Here is an 18,355-nt window from a genome sequence, read left to right as displayed (position 1 = left end):
CGGCAATGCGTGGCGGCAGTGTCGTAGCCGTGGTGGCAACAGTGCTGTGGAAGTAGTGCGAAACAGAACAGACAAATAACATTCCGCACCGCCTTCCACATGCCCGGCGTGCCCAGGGTTACTTGAATTTAGACCATATTGGCTCCCTTTCTCAGATTGGGCAAAAGAGCCAATTGCTACCAAGAAATTAGGTCCATATCTGACTTGATCGCAATTGAAAATGTGCCATATGGCTCCCACATTAGACTTTCGTGAGTTGTACTATTTTGCCTCTACTTTTTTTTAGTTTTATGGAGTGGTTGCTTTTATCTTATTGCCACTTGCATCGACTTTTTTTGCCATCTTGTTCATTTTGTTATAGCAAAGGTTCACTATAAATGGAAATCTCTGCGGACGCAGATGGTTAAACGGTTGAAAACAGGCGGCTGCTTGTGAATGCACCTCTCAAATTGCACACCACTGCTGAAGCGGAGCAGCGTCATGTTCTGTATAAAGTCCAAGTGTGATAGGATCCTATTGCGCCCTGTAGACTGTATACCTTGGGTGCATGGGTGTCAGGAAGCGAAGTGGCAGAGTGAAGTCATTCATGTTTGCTTTTATTACGATAGCAATTATATGGACACACCAGCTGCATTTCTGCCGTTGCCGTGAGGTTCCATGCAAAGCCCAAAGGTGATAAAATCCTCGCTGCATGGCATATGCTGTATGTGCGAGTGAAAGTGTGCAAGGGTGAGCTAGTGATCGCAGCTAAGTCTCACGCATACAGTAGAGGGAAGGAAAGCGGGAAGGAAGCACACAGTCTTCCGTCGTGTGCATGGCTCCGGGGGAAGGGAGGGGAGGCACATTTTATTCCGAGCGGCCCGGGCCGCTGTGTCTTGAAAGCCATCTGCGATAGGGACAGAGTCCACTGTTCACAGTGTTTTCATAGCGCTTCGTTCGCATTGGTGCTAGAAACAGCATGAAGGTCAATTCCCTCGCTGGTGCTGCTGCGCTTGCTCATTCCAGTGACCCGGCAACGAGTTTCTGCAGTCATCGAGTTAGATGTGTTCATGTTTGTTTGTGCATGCGTGACACTATACTTGTTAATTTAGTTAGCATGCCTATGTTTACAAGTTTATGTGGCCAATAAAACTGCTATCCTTATTTTGTATAGCTGTCCGCTAATTTGCTATCGCGATCAATGCTTCATCTTTCGTGTGAAGCTGCAGCTTTTTTAAAATGAAGCACTTGAAAACAAATATTAATGACGAAGCAGTGTGTACAGATTCACAACAAATGCAAAAATTATATTTACAGAACAGCTGATGCAAGGTTTAAAAAACAAACAAGGCGTTAACAGCACAGTTCAAAGATCACTATAACAGGTAACGAAAATATGTCACTGAGTCATGGTACAGATGGTAGACACATTATGGGATTTGCAGAGATGCTGGCAGGTAGGTTTGGTGCTGGTGCAGACCTGATGAAGCAATGGCAGTCGACGGTGCTGTAGCGCGACGGGCTTGAATGTGGAGGAGGCAATGGCTGGACATGCTTTTGGCATTCGCTATCCATAGCTTGGGCACGGTGACAGAGATGCTGGGTTTGCCCGGATTTGATGGGCTTGCAACGTTCACCAACCGCAGACTGCAGGAAGAAGCTTGATGATGCGCGTGTGACTAGGTAGGAGCCTACCACAACCTTTGACCAGGAACTCAGCAGGCCACTACTCACCGTCTTCTCAGTCCTGCCACGTCTGCCACGCTCGCTGTCTCTCTCAACTCTCTCACATGTCCTTCCGCCTGCTTCTTTTTCTTCTCTCCACTGAGCATGTGCACATGTCATCGATGCACCGTTGCCGCTAGCCTTCACAGGTCATCGCCATCGTCTGCTTGTTCATTTCACCGACCACAGTGCATATAACCATATCTGTCCATTCCGTGTACATCATGACAAAGGGAAAGCACGGGAAGGTAGGCAGAGAAGGATGGTGGCTTAAGTTCCGTCTTCCCACACGAGTAATGGGAAAGGGGGAGAGGTGAACGAACTCCCAATAATGCAATCAAGTGCATGCGAGGTGGAAGTGGGGTGCAGGTTGGTGCACGTCTTCTTTTCTAGCTTGGCTATGGTGCACATAGCTGTCAGCATGACTGAACGCATACGCAACCCGCACACTACAGTAGAATCTCGTTACAACGAACTTCGCGGGACCACCGAATTTAATTCATTAATTTGAATTACCGTAGTACTGAGAAACCAATATTTTCATGTAAGTAATGTAACACAACAACGAAATTTACATACCTTTGCAGCAGATGCGTGTGTTCGTACATAAATAATAAATGAGAACGCTGGGCAGTTACAATTTATTGCTTGAAGAAGCCTGTAATCTTCTTCTGGCGAGTAGACAGCAAGCGCTGCAGGATGAACGCCTCCACATCCTCGGCCTTCCTCGGAACGTCATCGGGGACATCCTTACAGTGCTCGAGGAATGACCGCGTCTTTTCCAGAAAAACTAAAACATCCGAGCTGGAAACAGTCTCTTCCTCTTCGTGTGTTGATTCAGTGTCAGCATCATCTTCGTCACTACTGCAATCTTCTTGCTCATGCACTTTATTCATGATGTCTTCGTTGGTGAGCTCTGTGGATGTTGTCACCGCGCTGTCGCTGTCAATGTAATCATTGAAGGTCACCGCGGTGTCGACGGGGAGCTTCTCGGTAAGCTCATTCCACAGTTCTGGGTTGAGCTCCTCTGTGTCCTTGCAGTCTTACGGCTTAGGTGAAGCCTTTAAAAGGCCTGCCTTTCGCCAGCAGTTGCTGATCGTGCTTGCCTTCACGTTCCACCACAACCCTGTAAGTATTTCTGCAGCTTGACGGATGTTTACCTGTGTGGGCAGCTTCGGTTGAATATTGATCAGGAGGCGCTGCATAAGACACTTTCGAAATTTGGCCTTCACACATCTGATGATGCGCTGGTCCAAACGTTGGAGCAAATAAGTACAATTCAGGGGCATAAATTCATGTCGCACATTGTTCAACGCACGTTGCACCGAGAAATTGTCGACAATGGGGAGAATTTTTCTGTATTTCTTCTTCAATGTGTCGTCAAGCTGCAGCAGCCACTGAGTGGACAACTCTCGTGTCATCTACCCATTTTTGTTGGCTCGGTAGTCGCAAGGCAATGAGACAATGTTTTTCAAGCAGCATGGCTTACCAGACTGGCCCACAATTAGCGGTTTGAGTTTTTCCCTGCCCGTGGAGTTGCAGGAGAATAGAACCGATATGTGGAGACGTGATTTCTTTCTGCCCTTGCCCCTGTCACCTTTGAAGTTCATTGTTTTATCAGGCAACAACTGATAAAAGAACGCCATTTCATCGCCGTTGAAAACGTCGTCTGGAGAGAAAGACTCTATGATCTCTTGAAAGCGCTTGTTCCGCCAGTCAACCGCACTCTCGGCATCTGCTGCCTTTTCTTCGGCACAAGCAGCCTGCCACGCAATGCCATTCCTTTGCCGGAAGCGGTAAAGCCATCTGGCACTTGCATCGAAACTGGAGATATCCAAGGTGGCCGCGAACTGTAGCGCCTTCTCTTGAATAATCGGGCCTGACAAGGGCACATAGTTTTGTCTGGCATCCTTAAACTACGTGAGGATGGCGTCGTCGACGTTCTGGTAGTTGCCAACCCGCAAGCGCTTTCTTGAAGGAGCCAGCTGTGACTCTCGATGCAATTTCATGATCTTTTTCCGATCCTTGAGCATTATTTCCATTGTTGACGGGGAAATATCATGCTCCTTGCAAAGGTCGACTTGATTTCTTCCAGCATTCAGCTGCGTCAAGATCTCCACTTTTTCTTTGAGCGAAAACTGGCATCGCTTCTTCTTAACACGGGGGCCAGGAGAACTAATTGTCAGCAAAGAGAATGCACAACACACTCGCAGCACCGGTAACTTGGCAGCTCCTGCCGATCGCTATCAACGGGGTGACGCTAGGCCTATGACGTAGTAGGAGAGTTCGAACATGACCATACGCGACACTCGTGCTGATGCCGATGCTGCTGGGGCTGTACCCGTTGAAACCCCGTCCCCAGTGCATGGCTGCTGCTGCTGAGGATGATGATGATAGGTGTAAGCCTCGGGAATTCGGTACCGAAACTTCAGCGGAACTTCGTAATAACAAAGGATCTTAGTGATTGCGGGATTAAATTACATACTTTATTCTGAAATATTTGGTAATCTGAAATTCGTACTACTGAAAGATTTTTGTACTGAAAATATAGGCATTTTGGCGGGGATTTAAAAAAAATTTGTAAATCTGAAAAGTTTGTTAATGCGGTGTTCGTAGTAACGAGATTTTACTGTATGTTTTAGAGGTACTCTTCTGTATGTGCAAAGATTGGGCATGCTAAGATGGTGTGACATCATGTGGGCTGTCTTCCCGCAAGTTTAGTACTCGAGGTTGCATAATCTTAAAGCTCGAGATTATGCAACGATTTGACGAAGCATTCGCTCCCTGCTGCTGGCACTTTTCGTGATAGCGTCGTCCCACTGCTGGAGACACTATCAGCCATGAGGAAGAATGGACGTGAAAGCATGGCTGGCTTCACTTAATTCAAGCCTCCAATGTGAAGCATTGACACGTCATGAAACCATATCTTCTTCGCAAACCCTCAAACTCAATAAAATGAATCTTTTTTTTTCATTCAAGTTTGCTTTTGTTGAGTGCTTGATAATTCGGAAAATTTTGTGGGCCCTTCCATGTAAGAAAAATTTATTGGCAACCACTTATTTGCATAGAAGGTCTAATTTCAATACGACAAACTTTCTATACAACAAAGCAAATTAATTATTTTACCTACTTAGTCATATTGAGGTTTAACTGTAGGTCAGATGTCCACCTCAAGCAAGACAGTTGTGGTGTCTGTGGCAAGGGATGTAAAAAAAAAAAAACATTGTGCTTTGCAAGTGACATAGAGCTTACTCCTTGTCGGTGGTGTTGTAGGTGGCAGCGGCATTTCTTGCGTGTGTGCTACTTTTATTAATGGTGCATTGGTGGTTCATGATGGCAGATTCTAAGTAAAATGGCAACGGCGTGCCCCTAGAGCCAACACTGATGTTTTCATGGACGACCAATACTGTGACAGCTGATGGTTTGATAGGCGGAATGGTTCATTTTATGGCTTTTACTATAACGAACTTTCAGAATAATGGAACAATTTGTCGTGGTCCCCTGAAGTTTGTTATATTGAGATTCCGTTGTACCAGCTTGGGCCTCTAGGTATGTGCTGATTTGCCAAGCAGACACTGTCTTGCTGAGGAGACGTGGTCCATTGGGTATGTGCCTGAATGAGCAGCTTGTCTGGCTGATGCCTGGCCTGAACAACTTGGTTCATTGGGTGTGTGCCACTTCATATGGGCACAAACAAACATTTCAGCACTGTGTATGTGATATTGGTGCAGGCCCATTGTTAGCCAATCCCTCTGATTGAATGTGCCAAGGTGACACAAGATGTACGTAGTCTTAAATATTTTGAAGTAGTAGCACCCCACCCACGATAGCACCTTCACGTCGAGCACGGCCACTTGATGAATAGCCCTTGTAACCGAGTTGAAGCGTGGACACTAGGGATAGTGGCAGCGGTGTGCAAATCTTTGCAACTTCAAATATTTGATTCGAATTTGTTGGCCTTTCATTTGATTCGAAAGACACATTTACTATTCGAAATATTCGGATTCCTAAAAATTCCTGTTGCTGGTTTTTTTAAGTCGGCTTCGCTGCAGTACTGCCATGTTATGCGGCGAAGCATACACATTGTATTGCTGTAAGGCTTATTTGTTGTGCAGAGAAGCATATGGTTATGATGAGGCAAAGAAGAGAATGACGACAGTCCTGAAGATGATGAGAAGTTGACACAGCCTGACTGGGCTCTCTTTAGTCTCTGCGAACATTCTTTCTTTGTAAATACATATTGTAAATAGTTTTACATGCGTAACAGTATTGAAGGTAAGAATGGGCACTGTCACGGTGCCCTTGCTTGTGCTTATGGCTACCCAAGTGACACCATCAGTTCAAGCACCCACACTGTGCTGCCTCTTCATGCATCTGTGCAGCACCAGCCGCCAGGTGTAAACCTCTGTGTGTGCTACTACTCTAAGTGTCTAAAAACACCGTTTCCAAGCTACATTGGCCAAGTCGCAAGCTTGGCAGTGTTTTAGAACCTCGTTCTGAAGTTGTTGAGTACCTCCAGGATGCTTCCATGGCAAACATGACTTTAAAAGAAGGAAAAATTCAACGGAAAGGAACCCAGATATGTCTTCAACAACGAAAGCTTCTGAAAGGTTTCTTCCAAGTCGGCACTGTGGAATGTCTTTTTTGAGCTCATCAGCCAGCAGCAATTTTTCCTTGCTTGTAGCAGCGATTTTCACTGCCATAAGCACATGTTGAGGATGGTATGTGCAGCATGAAATTTTGAGCAAATAAAAAAGATCCGTGTGAGCGATAGTATAAGCATTGTGCCCACTGTTGGCTCGGCTTGCATAGGGATATCTGCCGATACCAGGCATTAGTGTGTCCAGTGAGCAGCTCTTTTCGGCGTCTGAGTGAATTACGACATGCAGGAGGCTTTCACTGCTCCTATAGATGTCAAACAGCTATCCTTCCTTCATAACAACATTAAATAACTACAGTGATGATACTGCCAAGCAAAAATGTGGCACGCAAGAATTTTGTTCACCAAAAAGCATAATTTTTCTGTGAAACATACTTGCTTTCTTTTTTTTTCTTACCGCTGGTTGATGAAAAAAATTGAATTTTTTGCAAAACCAGTCGTACTTGCATTTGAAAAAATATTTGACAAATATTCAATTTACACTTGGTTTTCTTTATTTGAATTCGCTTTGAAATTGAAAATTCACACAGAAACTCCTATGGGACTTGTGTATGCATAAGCATTGTGCCACTTGCTCATCTCCACACAGCCCAGTGTCATTGCTAATGTTATGGAACTTGATCCAACCAATATAAACAAGAGCGCTGTGGCGACATAAACTGCTGCAGACGGCAGCAATCATTATATGCAGTTATTGCTCTTTAGCACCTTATCCGTCCACGTTGAACCATGATCAGCCGTCATCTACTGTGCTTTAGCATTGGCTGCCTATGGCACAGCCACGCAGGCCTATATTTTCGCTGCTTAGTTTTGCGTTGAAGTAAGACGTGGGGGGCCCTACCTTGAAAGTGATCTGCAATGTGGACCTAGTGCGCTGAGTACTGACAGCTTCATGTGTTCTGTGTTCTCACAGTTTAGTTTGCGCTGAAGCGAGGGGTAGCACGAAAGCGAATGTGCTTGCTGCTGCAGGCCTTATCTTGAAAGCGATCATCTTACGTGGCAAATGGATGGACCAGTTTCCTCACTGGGTTGGCATAGAGATGCTTATGCATTTAAAAATTTGACATTTGCTCATCCCTAGATAGTAGAGGTTACTACAGAGTTTCAACTGGAGTGCAGTGATTATAAAGTATACTGTGTAATAGTATCATTCAGCATTGTGATTGGCAGTGAGCATGCCCCTTTGTGTGCTTGCCGATGTGCCCATTAGGTTTAGTGATTCATGGATTGCAAGGGGATACAATAATCATAATAATCATCATAACATATTAAACATGGCATCATAAGAAAGATTGCTAATTGCATTAACACCGCCAATCATCGAAGGATCGATGCACCTGCCATTTTTTTTAATTGCTGCTTTGTTTGAGTGAGTTATTGCTTGTAGCATTGTATCACTGTTATATTACTGTTTGTTCAGCAATTTTTGGTCTTTCATGTGTCACAGCATTAAGACTTAAATGGATGGTATTTTTCTGGTTGGTGTATTGAGTGCAGTATTGTGTGACTGTACGTTCGACTTCCGCTAATTCAACCCTAATGTGACTGACAAATGTCATCAAATTATCCGGTGGATCAAATTAAAGATGCAGAAAAAGTGCCCAAACACACCTCTGATTCATTTGGCAATATTTTCCTGATGCCATTGCGCCCCTTAATCAAACCCGCACTGTCTTTCTCTGTGTTTAAAATAAAAAACTGACTTATAAATTACAGTAAAGCTCCTACACTATGTGGAAATCTAACGCACACCAGATTTTTGAGCAAGAAAACTCGGCAAGAGTGCAATATGTGTTGCTCAGTGGCGGCCATTTTTCTGAAGTGAGCTTCTCTGCAATACACCAGTGTTCGGTAAGGCATACGAATGCAGCAAAGCTGGATTTGCTTTTGTGTGCAGGCAATTTTTGGCCCGATTTAATTGAAAAAAACAAGAACAAATATAAAAATGCACATTAGAATTGGGTAAATAGTGTAATCTGACATTGTGAGTTACAGTTATTGCTTGCAGATGTTCCGAGGGCAGACTGAAAATAGGTGCTTTCGACGGGATCATTTTTTTTTGTGTGTGCAGGGCATTTTCTGTTGCCTAAGCTCCAACGAGACAGATGCTGCCACTACAGGGTTTGCTCTTGGGGTCACGATAGGGGTCAGGTGTGTGCGTGCTAACTGGTCAAGTTCGAATTAACCGGAAAAGGCTAATTTTAGGATCAAAGTAACGGAAGGTTAAGGCCCAAAGAAATGCATGGGTTTGCCAGGACCTACGGTTGGTATCAATTTAACCAAAAAATTCAGTTAGCCGGGGTTGAGATATCAGGAGTCTGCTGCATTGTGTTACTGCTTCATCACCAGTGTGTCTTTAGCCTCAGCCGAGATTAGGCTTAAGCATATCAGAGCTGCATGTCCAAGGCTTCTAGTCTGCAGTCTTTTCCACTCCATCTCGCAGGAAAAATAGAAACCACTTTGAATTTTCAACTTTCTAGCAGCAGCCTGTGCACTAGAAGATTTCACTGTGTCTGAAACAGCGTGGTCTTCATTAGACAGCAGATGTCATGTATGCATACTTTTTTGCTGCAGAAGCGGCCACTGCCATGGCGAGCCGTGTTCACGTCTGCACCTGTGTGGGCCCTGGTGGCAGCCCGGTTTTCCAACCTGTGGGTCTCCATGCTGCTGTTCACGAAGCTGCCAGCGTATGTTGAAGGCGTCCTCGGGATGTCCCTGCCTCAGGTCAAGGCTTGCCCAAGTCAAAATGAGTGGAACAGTGAAAATTGCAACTTATTGAAGTTCAAGTTTGATAAACTTGTTGACCTCCTGAGCATACAACAGAGACATTACAGGAGTGTGAATGTAACTGAAGGTTCCAGATTCAAGAAATGTCAGGGGTACATCCTCACTGTAAAAGTCAATGAAGTCTAAAACACGCCAAGAGGTTACAAACTTGAGAACTATAGTGAACAGGATATGACTCTAATAAAAATAACACAACACAGAGATCATTGTAAAACACAGTAGTACCAAAAAGAAGTTATATATAAAACTCTTTAAAACACACAATCTTGGTAATTAATAAGTGAATAGAGAGTCACTACCCAATGGGCACTTGTCAATCCTGTTCTTGTGTTCTCCTTCAATTTAAATTTACAAGACAGCAAGTCACAGCGAAGTAGAATGCGTCATAGCATTTTTTCATTCTCCTAGTTATGCAGTATTTTCACTGTTCTTTAAATGGCTCATTGTGCTGTGCCACTCGCAGTTCAGTCTTGGCTGAGTAATACCTGTGCTTGAGTTCAAATATACACCTGTTCAAGCAGAAGGCATGCATCCATGTCAATATATTTGAAAAGTTAGCCATAGAAGACATGGATAGATGAACATAGTTATTGACTGGCAGGACACCTTGCGTTTTGTGTCACTGTCATGGTTATATGTACACTGAATCTTGAAGATAGTGAAGTTCTTGGACTCCGACTCTTATAGAAAAACAAAGGGAATTTTAGTAGAGAGCACTCAAGCCAGTTTGGCAGCATCTTCAGTTGGGCAGCTTAATGCCTACTGATGTTTATGTCCGAGGTCGAAAAGAATCTTTTTGTAAAATATATCCTGTGACTTTTTCCTGCATTTTATCTAGTGATAGAATGACACGTGTCATACTTACTCACTCCAGACCTGCACCCTACACTTTAGGGGTGAAATACTTTCCGAAAGTTTTTTTGCACAAAAGATTAGAATTTTGACAGCATGACATTTTGCATCAGTTGATGCCTTCTCTAGAAGCTTTAAAGTTACTACATTATCTAATAGCATGGACAGCACCAAGGACAACCATCTTTTAGAGTGTGCCACTGATGTAGTAGGCTTCGGTGAGGACGGGAGAAACATAGGGAGCAGGATGGACAAACAAAGGATGAAGCAGAATTCAATCGGTTTGCTTATATTATTCTGTATATTATTCATGGCGTCATCTGCAGGTTTAAAAGTCCGAACTTGTGTACGAGCTGCACCCTGCCAAGGTTCAGAAAAAAAAAAGTGTTGCTCGTACAAATAGTCAATGATGAATTATTCGGACACTGATAATTCAGACATGCTTGATTATTCCGACAGCCCATTGGCACCATAACTAGCCCTATACATAGTCTAACCTCCGTATTCAGAAATGCATCTTAATTTGAAGCCATGCTTCACTTGATTTAAGCGACACCTGTCGTCAACGCAATGAGCGTCTTCGGCATGTTTGCACCAGGCGTCATTTATATCAAGTCGAGCATGAGCTTCTAGTTAAGTTGCATTTCTGAATGCGGTGGTTAATCTATCACGATGACCGAAATTTCGGACATCTTACAGTACGTCGTGCGATAGTTTGGACTGTGACTGAATGACCCTGTGCTAATACGGCCACCAAGTCAAGCATAAATAGCAATAAAGTTAAACCTTGACGTAATGAAGTCGGTAAAATCGGCATTATGTCGACATTTACATTGAAATTTGAACTTTTCTGCAAACAAGTACAGTCACCAACAGATTTTTCTTACGTGGAAGGGGGCTGCAAATTTTCTGAATTATCGGGCAATCCGAAAATACGCATTTGAATGAGAAAAAAGAGTCAGTTTGCTGAATTTGAGTCGGTGACGATAGATACAGCTTCATGCCGATCCAATGATATCTTCACATCAGCGAAGCTAATCCAGCCGCATATTTCACAATAACTCTGCCCCCACAGCTTATAGGGTCTCCTGCAGGGAGACAACACCATCGTGAGAAGTGCCAGCAGCAAGCAATGAATACTTGTTCTGCCTCTCGCTTGAATGTGTCTCTGAAACTAGAGATTACGCAATCTCCAGTACTAAAGGCACAGAAGGACGGTGCACATGATGCACCATCATCTTGGCATGCCCACGCTTTGCACGCATGGCAGATTACCTCAAAACTTGGTGTGCAGGCTGTGTATGCACTCATACACGCTGACAGCCACACGTTGTCATGGCAGCACTAGAAAATGAGACACGCTAACAGGCTCTAACTCCCCTCCCCCCCTCTTTCTTCTTGCTGGCGTGGGAAGACAGTGCTTATCAACTTTATTGAAAAGAGTGAGGGACGAATGTCTAACATAAAAAACAAAAAAGTTGCAGTTTTTCCCAAAAGGCAAAGCATCCGTTGTGATAGCAAATTAAGCAAGATAAGCACGGTAGCGGTGGCAAGTGAATTGACCTTTGTACTCTCTCTTGCTTCAATGTGAACTAAACGTTGAAAGCACGGTGCATACAAAGCTACCGGCACCGGGTGCACTGTGTCCACATCGCAGATCGCTTTGAAGATGAGGACCGCACGGGCGCATACTAGGTTCACGTCACAGATTGCTTTCAAGATATGGCGCCCACGCGGGCAAGCACTTTACATCGCACATCGCTTTCAAGATAGGGTGACCTCGCTGTGAACAGCAGCGTTTGGAGTAAAACCCCCCGTCTCTCGCCTCCCCCTTTCCTGTGCCTAGCGCGCAAGAGAAGGCGATGCGTTTCTGCCCCACCTTCCGTTCTCGTGCACACGATATTGAGCCGCAATAGTCGGCTGACTCTCCTAAGTCAGTTGTCAGCCCGTGTCGGCGCGGCAGAAGTATGTTTTATACGCCCAATTTTGAAAAAGAATTGCTGCTAATTTCTGCCGCTGTAGCCAATAGTTTGTTGTAGCATGGTCCGTTAAAAGCGAACTTCGTTGCATTAATAAACTAGGTAGAACAAACTGAGGCTGAAATATGGTCTGTTATATCTGAAAGGCTGTCGTACATGGGTCCATCATAACAACCGTAGATTGTATTTGACCATCTGTGTTTGTGGGAGTTTCCATTTATTGCCTCAGGATTGCTTTGCGGCGGCAGTAAAATTTCATTACATTGAAATCATATATAAACACACTTCATCATATTGAGGTTCAAAATACATGTGTTCTTAGATAAGTAGTTATATACTTCATTATATAGAGAATTTCACTATATTGAAATTTGTCATATCAATGTTTAACAATATAACAGATTCTGTTAAACAGCAACATTCTAGATTGCAATTTCAGTGACTTTATGTGATATCAGCCTGATTTCAGCTAGCATGCTTAGTTTTGGGGACTGCTTCATCTTTGGCCAACAGATACGTAGGTGTATGAAATCCCAGTCTGAAGTTCAAAGATCCCCGAAACAGGTTTTGTTGTATGCCTAGACACAGGTGGTATCTCTCAAGGAATACTTTATCACAAAAATTTCATGTCAGCGCTATAATAGCACAGGTAAGATCGGTTCAACATTACCCTCCCCTCAAGCCGCGGCATTCCCCTTTAACTTTTCACCGTGCTGCCATCGCTGTATCTCATGTCCTTCACGCAAGTGTTAACTACTTCTGGTTTATTTGAAACGAGTCTGTTCCCACGTCTCTTTCCTAAACTTAAACATGAACTGTGTGTGTTTTTAATGCTACGTGAAGCGAAAACTTGCAGATGCCACCATGGGCATTTGCCACATTGCTGTAGCTGTTTCCATTAGTATGTTGGTTTGATAATTGCCTGATAACATAAAACTATCTAGTAAATACGTTTACGATTGTCTCTATATTACACTTACAAGTCTTCCTTGTAGCTGTTACCCACCGTGGTGGCTTAGTGGCTATGGTGTTGCGCTGCCAAGCATGAGGTCGCGGGACCAAATCCCAGCCGTAACCGCCGCATTTCGATGGAGGAGAAATGCAAGAACGTCCGTGTCTCGTGCACTGGGGGCATGTTAGAGATCCCCAGGTGGTCAAAATTAATCTGGAGTCCCCCACTACAGCGTACCTCAGGATCAAATCATGGTTTTGGCACGTAACACCCTAGAATCAGTCAGTCAGTCAATCCTTGTAGCCGTCAGCATAAAAAGAAAGCGCTGCTGCTAACCTGGGAATGTGGTGAAATGGGCGACCTTAAAAACCCGCATATATTCTGAGGGTTTTTTTCCAAATTTTACCTTGTGAAAATCCTAATCTGTGCTATATGTAGATCCCAACAGTTTTCCGCCCAAATACACAGTTCCAGTTTCGGTATTGCTCGACGCTATCTGCATCAGCTTTCTTACTCCATCATCAATCGCTGTTGTAACCGCAACACATCACGAAGTGAGTCTAACACTGACTTTGTGATGGCCATGCTTTGCAAATGTCAGGGCCCCAAAAGCAGTGTTCAGGTACTGTACTTTTAAAATAAAAGTGATTGTAGTTGCCGAAACGATCGGCAGTCGTGCTGCAGGGAGGCAGTTCGGTGTGAATGAGCGAAACATTCGTGGTTGGAGGAAGCAAAAGGAAGCTCTGTAAGTATGCAGCGGTCTGAGAAGAAGTTTCTGCAGACTGAAGAATGGAGTGTGTCCTGAAGTACACAAATTACTGTGCATATGTATGCTATTCAAAATTAGCTGAATGAAGCGGCACATTTCAAGTCTTCCCAATGACACAACTTGGACAGCTAATTGGATAGCCCGCCTGATTGACGTTACAGGTGCCTGCTGGCAACGCATCGTTGCCTGCTGGCAACGCAACGTGATAGCAGGCAACGAGGCGGCTGAAAAATTGGGGAACTTTGCTAGGTAGCGATGCACATTTTTGAAACTTTATAGTAAGTTACACACTTTGATCAGAAGGATTTACCCCAACAACTAGGTACATTTCTACAGAACTGTCGAAATCGTTTCAGGATCCCTTTAATCGTACTACTTAATACGTTCCAATTTCACTTTAATTTGTCCATGATGCGACTTGATCCTGCACATGAGGGAGTAGAAATGGAGGTACTGAGGGTCTCGATTTATTGTTTGTGAAAACCAAATGAGGAAGATCATAAGGGAGATGAACTATATTGAGTTAAACATCTAAATAGTAGTAATCAGGGGTGTGTGAATACCAAGCAGTAAATTTCTAATCGAATACCGAATATCGGAAAATTTTTCAGTGTATGTAATGGTTACAAATTTTGGGCAAGAAAATACGTTGCTGCACATGCTAGGAAGTCAGAAAGCATTGCTTAACAAAAATTTAGTAGGCTATCAGTAACATAAGTGCATGGAAATCGTGACATACAGTACGGTCTACTCCTATTAAGGGAACACCAGATTAGCATGCCAGCACTGATTACCGCTTTGTTCTAGTACATGAAGGTCTGGAAAATATTTTTTTATCAATAGAATTTCTGTTGAGTAAAATCGAGTGCTTTGTTTCCTCTGAACCTAATGAATTATGGACGTTCTGTTGTACTGAATACCAATGAGGTTCTCACCTTAATAGTGGGCCTATGTTTTACGGCAATCTTTTGTTTATTGCATAGATAATAATAATAATGCTTATTTCTCATCAATACAAGAAATGATGATGGAGGGAGGGGGAATTAAAGTGGCAATCCACTTGACGGAGTTCCGACTCCCATTACAGCAGGCAGCAGCAGTGGGGCATACAGTGTAGAAACAATTGGGTGCACATACACAATAATGTCGGATGGGCAGTTGATAGTTTGCTTTTCTGTTTATCTCCAAAACGCAGAAGGGCTATCCCAACTTGACGGCAGGTGGGTTATCATAAGGCCAATCTGTGCGACAGGCGAAGGTACCGTGCATCATGTGACTTTAGTAACCAGTGCACAGAGCAGGTGCCGTCCGCACCGTTTCATTGTCAGATTTGGCATGATTTTACAACCGTCAGAGATTCTAAAATCTGCAGGGCCATGGCAAGTTCACATCACATGAACTTTGCCATTTGCACTCGACAGTCCTTTGCAACGAAAATAAGGTGAACCGCTCGCTTGGCTGACATCGAGCACAAGGGGCTTCGCAGTGCACGTGACATGTGGCACTGCGTCGGTCTCTACACCAAATATATCGAATAGTAAATATTCAGTTTACAAATAAAATTAGTCCAACTCTCACTATTAATTGAGTGATATTAGATATTCCCATGTCCGTAGTAATAAGTAAAAGGCGAATGATAGTGAAAGAAAATATAACTTGCTGCTGGCAGTAGTCGAACCAGCAACCTTCTACCTTTCTATTTAATGAACGCACTTGTTTTCCCCTATGCTTACCTTGGTGTCATTGTTTGTTAGCTTCATTTGGGTTCTTCCTGCACCTGTGTCATTGACTGGCTTCACATTTCTATGTTCGTTGTTTCGCCCAGAATGCCAACTTCAGCGCACTCGTGTTTGCCTTCACCATCGTGTCAATGCTGGGCTCCGGTGTGATCGCAGACTGTCTGCTTCGTTGCGGCCTCCAGACTACACTTGTCCGGAAAGCATTTCAGCTCACTGGTGAGTTATCTGGACAGACCGTTGTGTCTTTGCAGCAGATGGTCAAAGTGTGCATCACGAAGTCTTTTGGTTCCTGGCGTGTCTGCTAGCAACATAGCCACCTCTGGAATCAAACAGTCGTTTGCTGGGCCACATGTTGTGAGAGCACGGATAAAATGTTGTGCTGAAACATGTGGCACAACAGCAAAGAGATGACGCCGTTGCAAATCGACTCGGTCCACTGCCCGTGGTCCTGCACGTAATTGGAAAACATAAGATTATGGGCACATCCAGCCTATGGGATTCCTTTCCACATTTTTCATACCTTTAAAGGACCCCTCACCAGGCTGCACAGCAAAATTTGGTTATGCATTGGAAGTTGTTATGTGCCCTCTTGGAAGGGTTCTAAGGAAACAATTTTTCAAATTAGATCATTAATAGCAGAGATGGTGATATTTAAAGTGCAGCAAAACCCACGATTTCAGAAGGCGAGTGTCACCGCCAATGTAGACACTCTCTCTACTTGCCCCATCTAGCCTCTGCAAGCAAATTTCCTTCCCTGCATTCTCCTATATAGGAGCTGGAAAATCGTGGGACGAGTACGTCACGGGCCCCGCCTTCTTTTTTTTTTTCTCTCTCTCCCGCGTGTTTTTTGCTGAGTGGCACACATCCGGTGACGGTATCGCACGCAAGCTGTTACGTTGGTCTCGCTTCACGCATTGGATGGTTTTGCGTGCTCTGCTTGAACACACTGAGTGCCACAATCATGAGCAGCGAGGCAGGTGTGAGAGGATGAAACAGCATGATCGCAGTGCTGGAGCATGGTAGAAAATGAGATAGTTTCGTTCCCTGGGCGTGTGGCTGTGCAACATGGTAACAAGCAGAGGGAACGGAAGTACATCTATCTAGCTACAGTGCTAATTAAAACAATAACACGCAGACATTCTGTTTGTATGTTTTATTATTTCTCTAAACTTTAATTCCTCTATTGAAACAACAGGTTGCACAAATAACAGATGTTGCCTTGAACAGTTCTCAAAATGACGTGTCACCATGTGCATCATTACGGCATTGCCATGTACAAAGGCGCACTTGTGCGATTGACATCAACTCTCTGGCTGGGAGCGCAGCGCCCATGAGGAGAAAGGTGAACGGTGTTGGATTTGAAATTTAAGCTCTTTCCGCGTCGCATAGAAATGTAATGCTTAACAGACATGATCGTTAGCACCCATTATGTGCACTGCGCTTATCAGCTCGAAATGGCCAGACCTGGTGAGGGGCCCTTTAAGGTGCCTTATGGTGCTTTCAAGCACAGCGTGCTGTCAGCTGAAGCAAGACATTTGCAAGCAGAGGGAATGAGGCCCTCAGCTCCTCTGAATGATGGACCCGCCAAGGTGGCTTAGCAGCTATGGTGTTGCACTGCTAAGCATGAAGTCGCAGGATCAAGTGTCAGCCACCGCGGCCGCATTTCGATGGGTGCAAATTGCAAAAACACCCATGTCCCATGCATTACAGACACATTAAAGATCCTCTTGTAATCAGAACTAATCCGAAGTCACCCACCACAGCATGCCTCATAATTATATCATGGTTTTGGCACGTGAAACCGCAAAACTCAATTAAGTTCCTCCGAATGAGGCAGAGCCTCAATCATTCCCCTCTGGGTCCACCTAACCAAAGTACCACCACTACAGCATCTGTGTGTGACCTCATTTATTTGTGGTTCGGCATGTAATTTTTAAAGTTGAAGGCCATCACTCTTGATGAACGATGGCCTTCGACTTTCTTCAAGAGCCCATGCTATGCAGTCGTGCATGCAGAGAATGAAACCATCTCATTTTCTACTGTGTTCTAGCACTGCGATCGTGCTTCTTCATTCTCTCACACCTGCCTCGTTGTTCGTGATTGTGGCACTGATCAAGTGTTCTCTTGCAGAGTGCACAAGATTGTCCACTGCGTGAAATGAGACAAACGCAACTGCTCGCATGTGACACCGTCACCGGAAGTGTGCCACTCGGCAAAAACACGCAAGGGAAGAAGAAAAAATTATGCAAATCCCATGCACTGTGGGAGTTGATGTAAGTGAAGCGAAGCTTTCTGTACTGGTTGCTTTGATTGATGATAATTAGTGGTGATGTTAACGGGGAAAGCTTAATTTCTTCTTTGTTTAGTCTAACACGAGAGTGGTGAGTTGATGTTAAACGCTACCTCTGCTGTTTGTCTGCATAGTTCACAGAGCACACAGGGAGAGGTGTTTGCTTGAGGCGTTGTTGTGTGCCATATTTCATCACCTCTGAGAAGGTTGAGCATTGTCGTTGCCTCACATGGCACATCGCATCATGGCGGAAGTATTAAACTTGAATTGCATTATGGGACTGTACGTGCCAAAACTACGATCGGATTATGAGGCATGCCATAGTGGCAGACGCCAGATTAATTTTGACACCTTGATGCTCTTTAACGTGTCCCAAAATTTAAGTGCATGTGCGTTTTCCATTTCGCCCCCATCAAAATGCGTCTGCCGCGTTTGGTATCAAATCTGTGACCTCTAGCAATGCCATAGCCGCAAAGCTGCTGCAGCGGGCACGGAAGTGTTGATTTGATGGTCAACCACTTCTGTAGTGTCGCCTGGACCCTGTGGTGCACTTCAATTAATGAGGCTATGCTTCTGCACGCCCTGCGTAATTTGTCCGCTTGAAATACGAGGGCCGTTTCTTT

The 18,355-nt window shown here is 44.3% G+C and overlaps 1 protein-coding gene across 4 annotated transcripts in view; it reads left to right on the top strand.

Annotated features, from left to right (window-relative positions):
- LOC135905319 (sodium-dependent phosphate transport protein 3-like) overlaps positions 1-18,355 on the top strand; it is a 73,883-nt gene that overhangs the window by 39,382 nt on the left and 16,146 nt on the right. For 3 of the 4 annotated variants that reach the window (XM_070536105.1, XM_070536104.1, XM_065436349.2), the window contains 2 exons: positions 8,939-9,088; positions 15,529-15,658. In XM_070536105.1, coding sequence (XP_070392206.1) covers positions 8,939-9,088; positions 15,529-15,658 — 280 coding nt within the window. Of the gene's footprint in view, positions 1-8,938; positions 9,089-15,528; positions 15,659-17,572; positions 17,716-18,355 lie in introns of all 4 variants that reach the window. The other variant, XR_011512931.1, reaches the window with a different exon arrangement.

The sequence above is a fragment of the Dermacentor albipictus genome, chromosome 3, assembly GCF_038994185.2.
Source record: "Dermacentor albipictus isolate Rhodes 1998 colony chromosome 3, USDA_Dalb.pri_finalv2, whole genome shotgun sequence".
Lineage (NCBI taxonomy): Eukaryota > Metazoa > Arthropoda > Arachnida > Ixodida > Ixodidae > Dermacentor > Dermacentor albipictus.
This window is presented reverse-complemented; position numbering and strand designations above follow the sequence as displayed.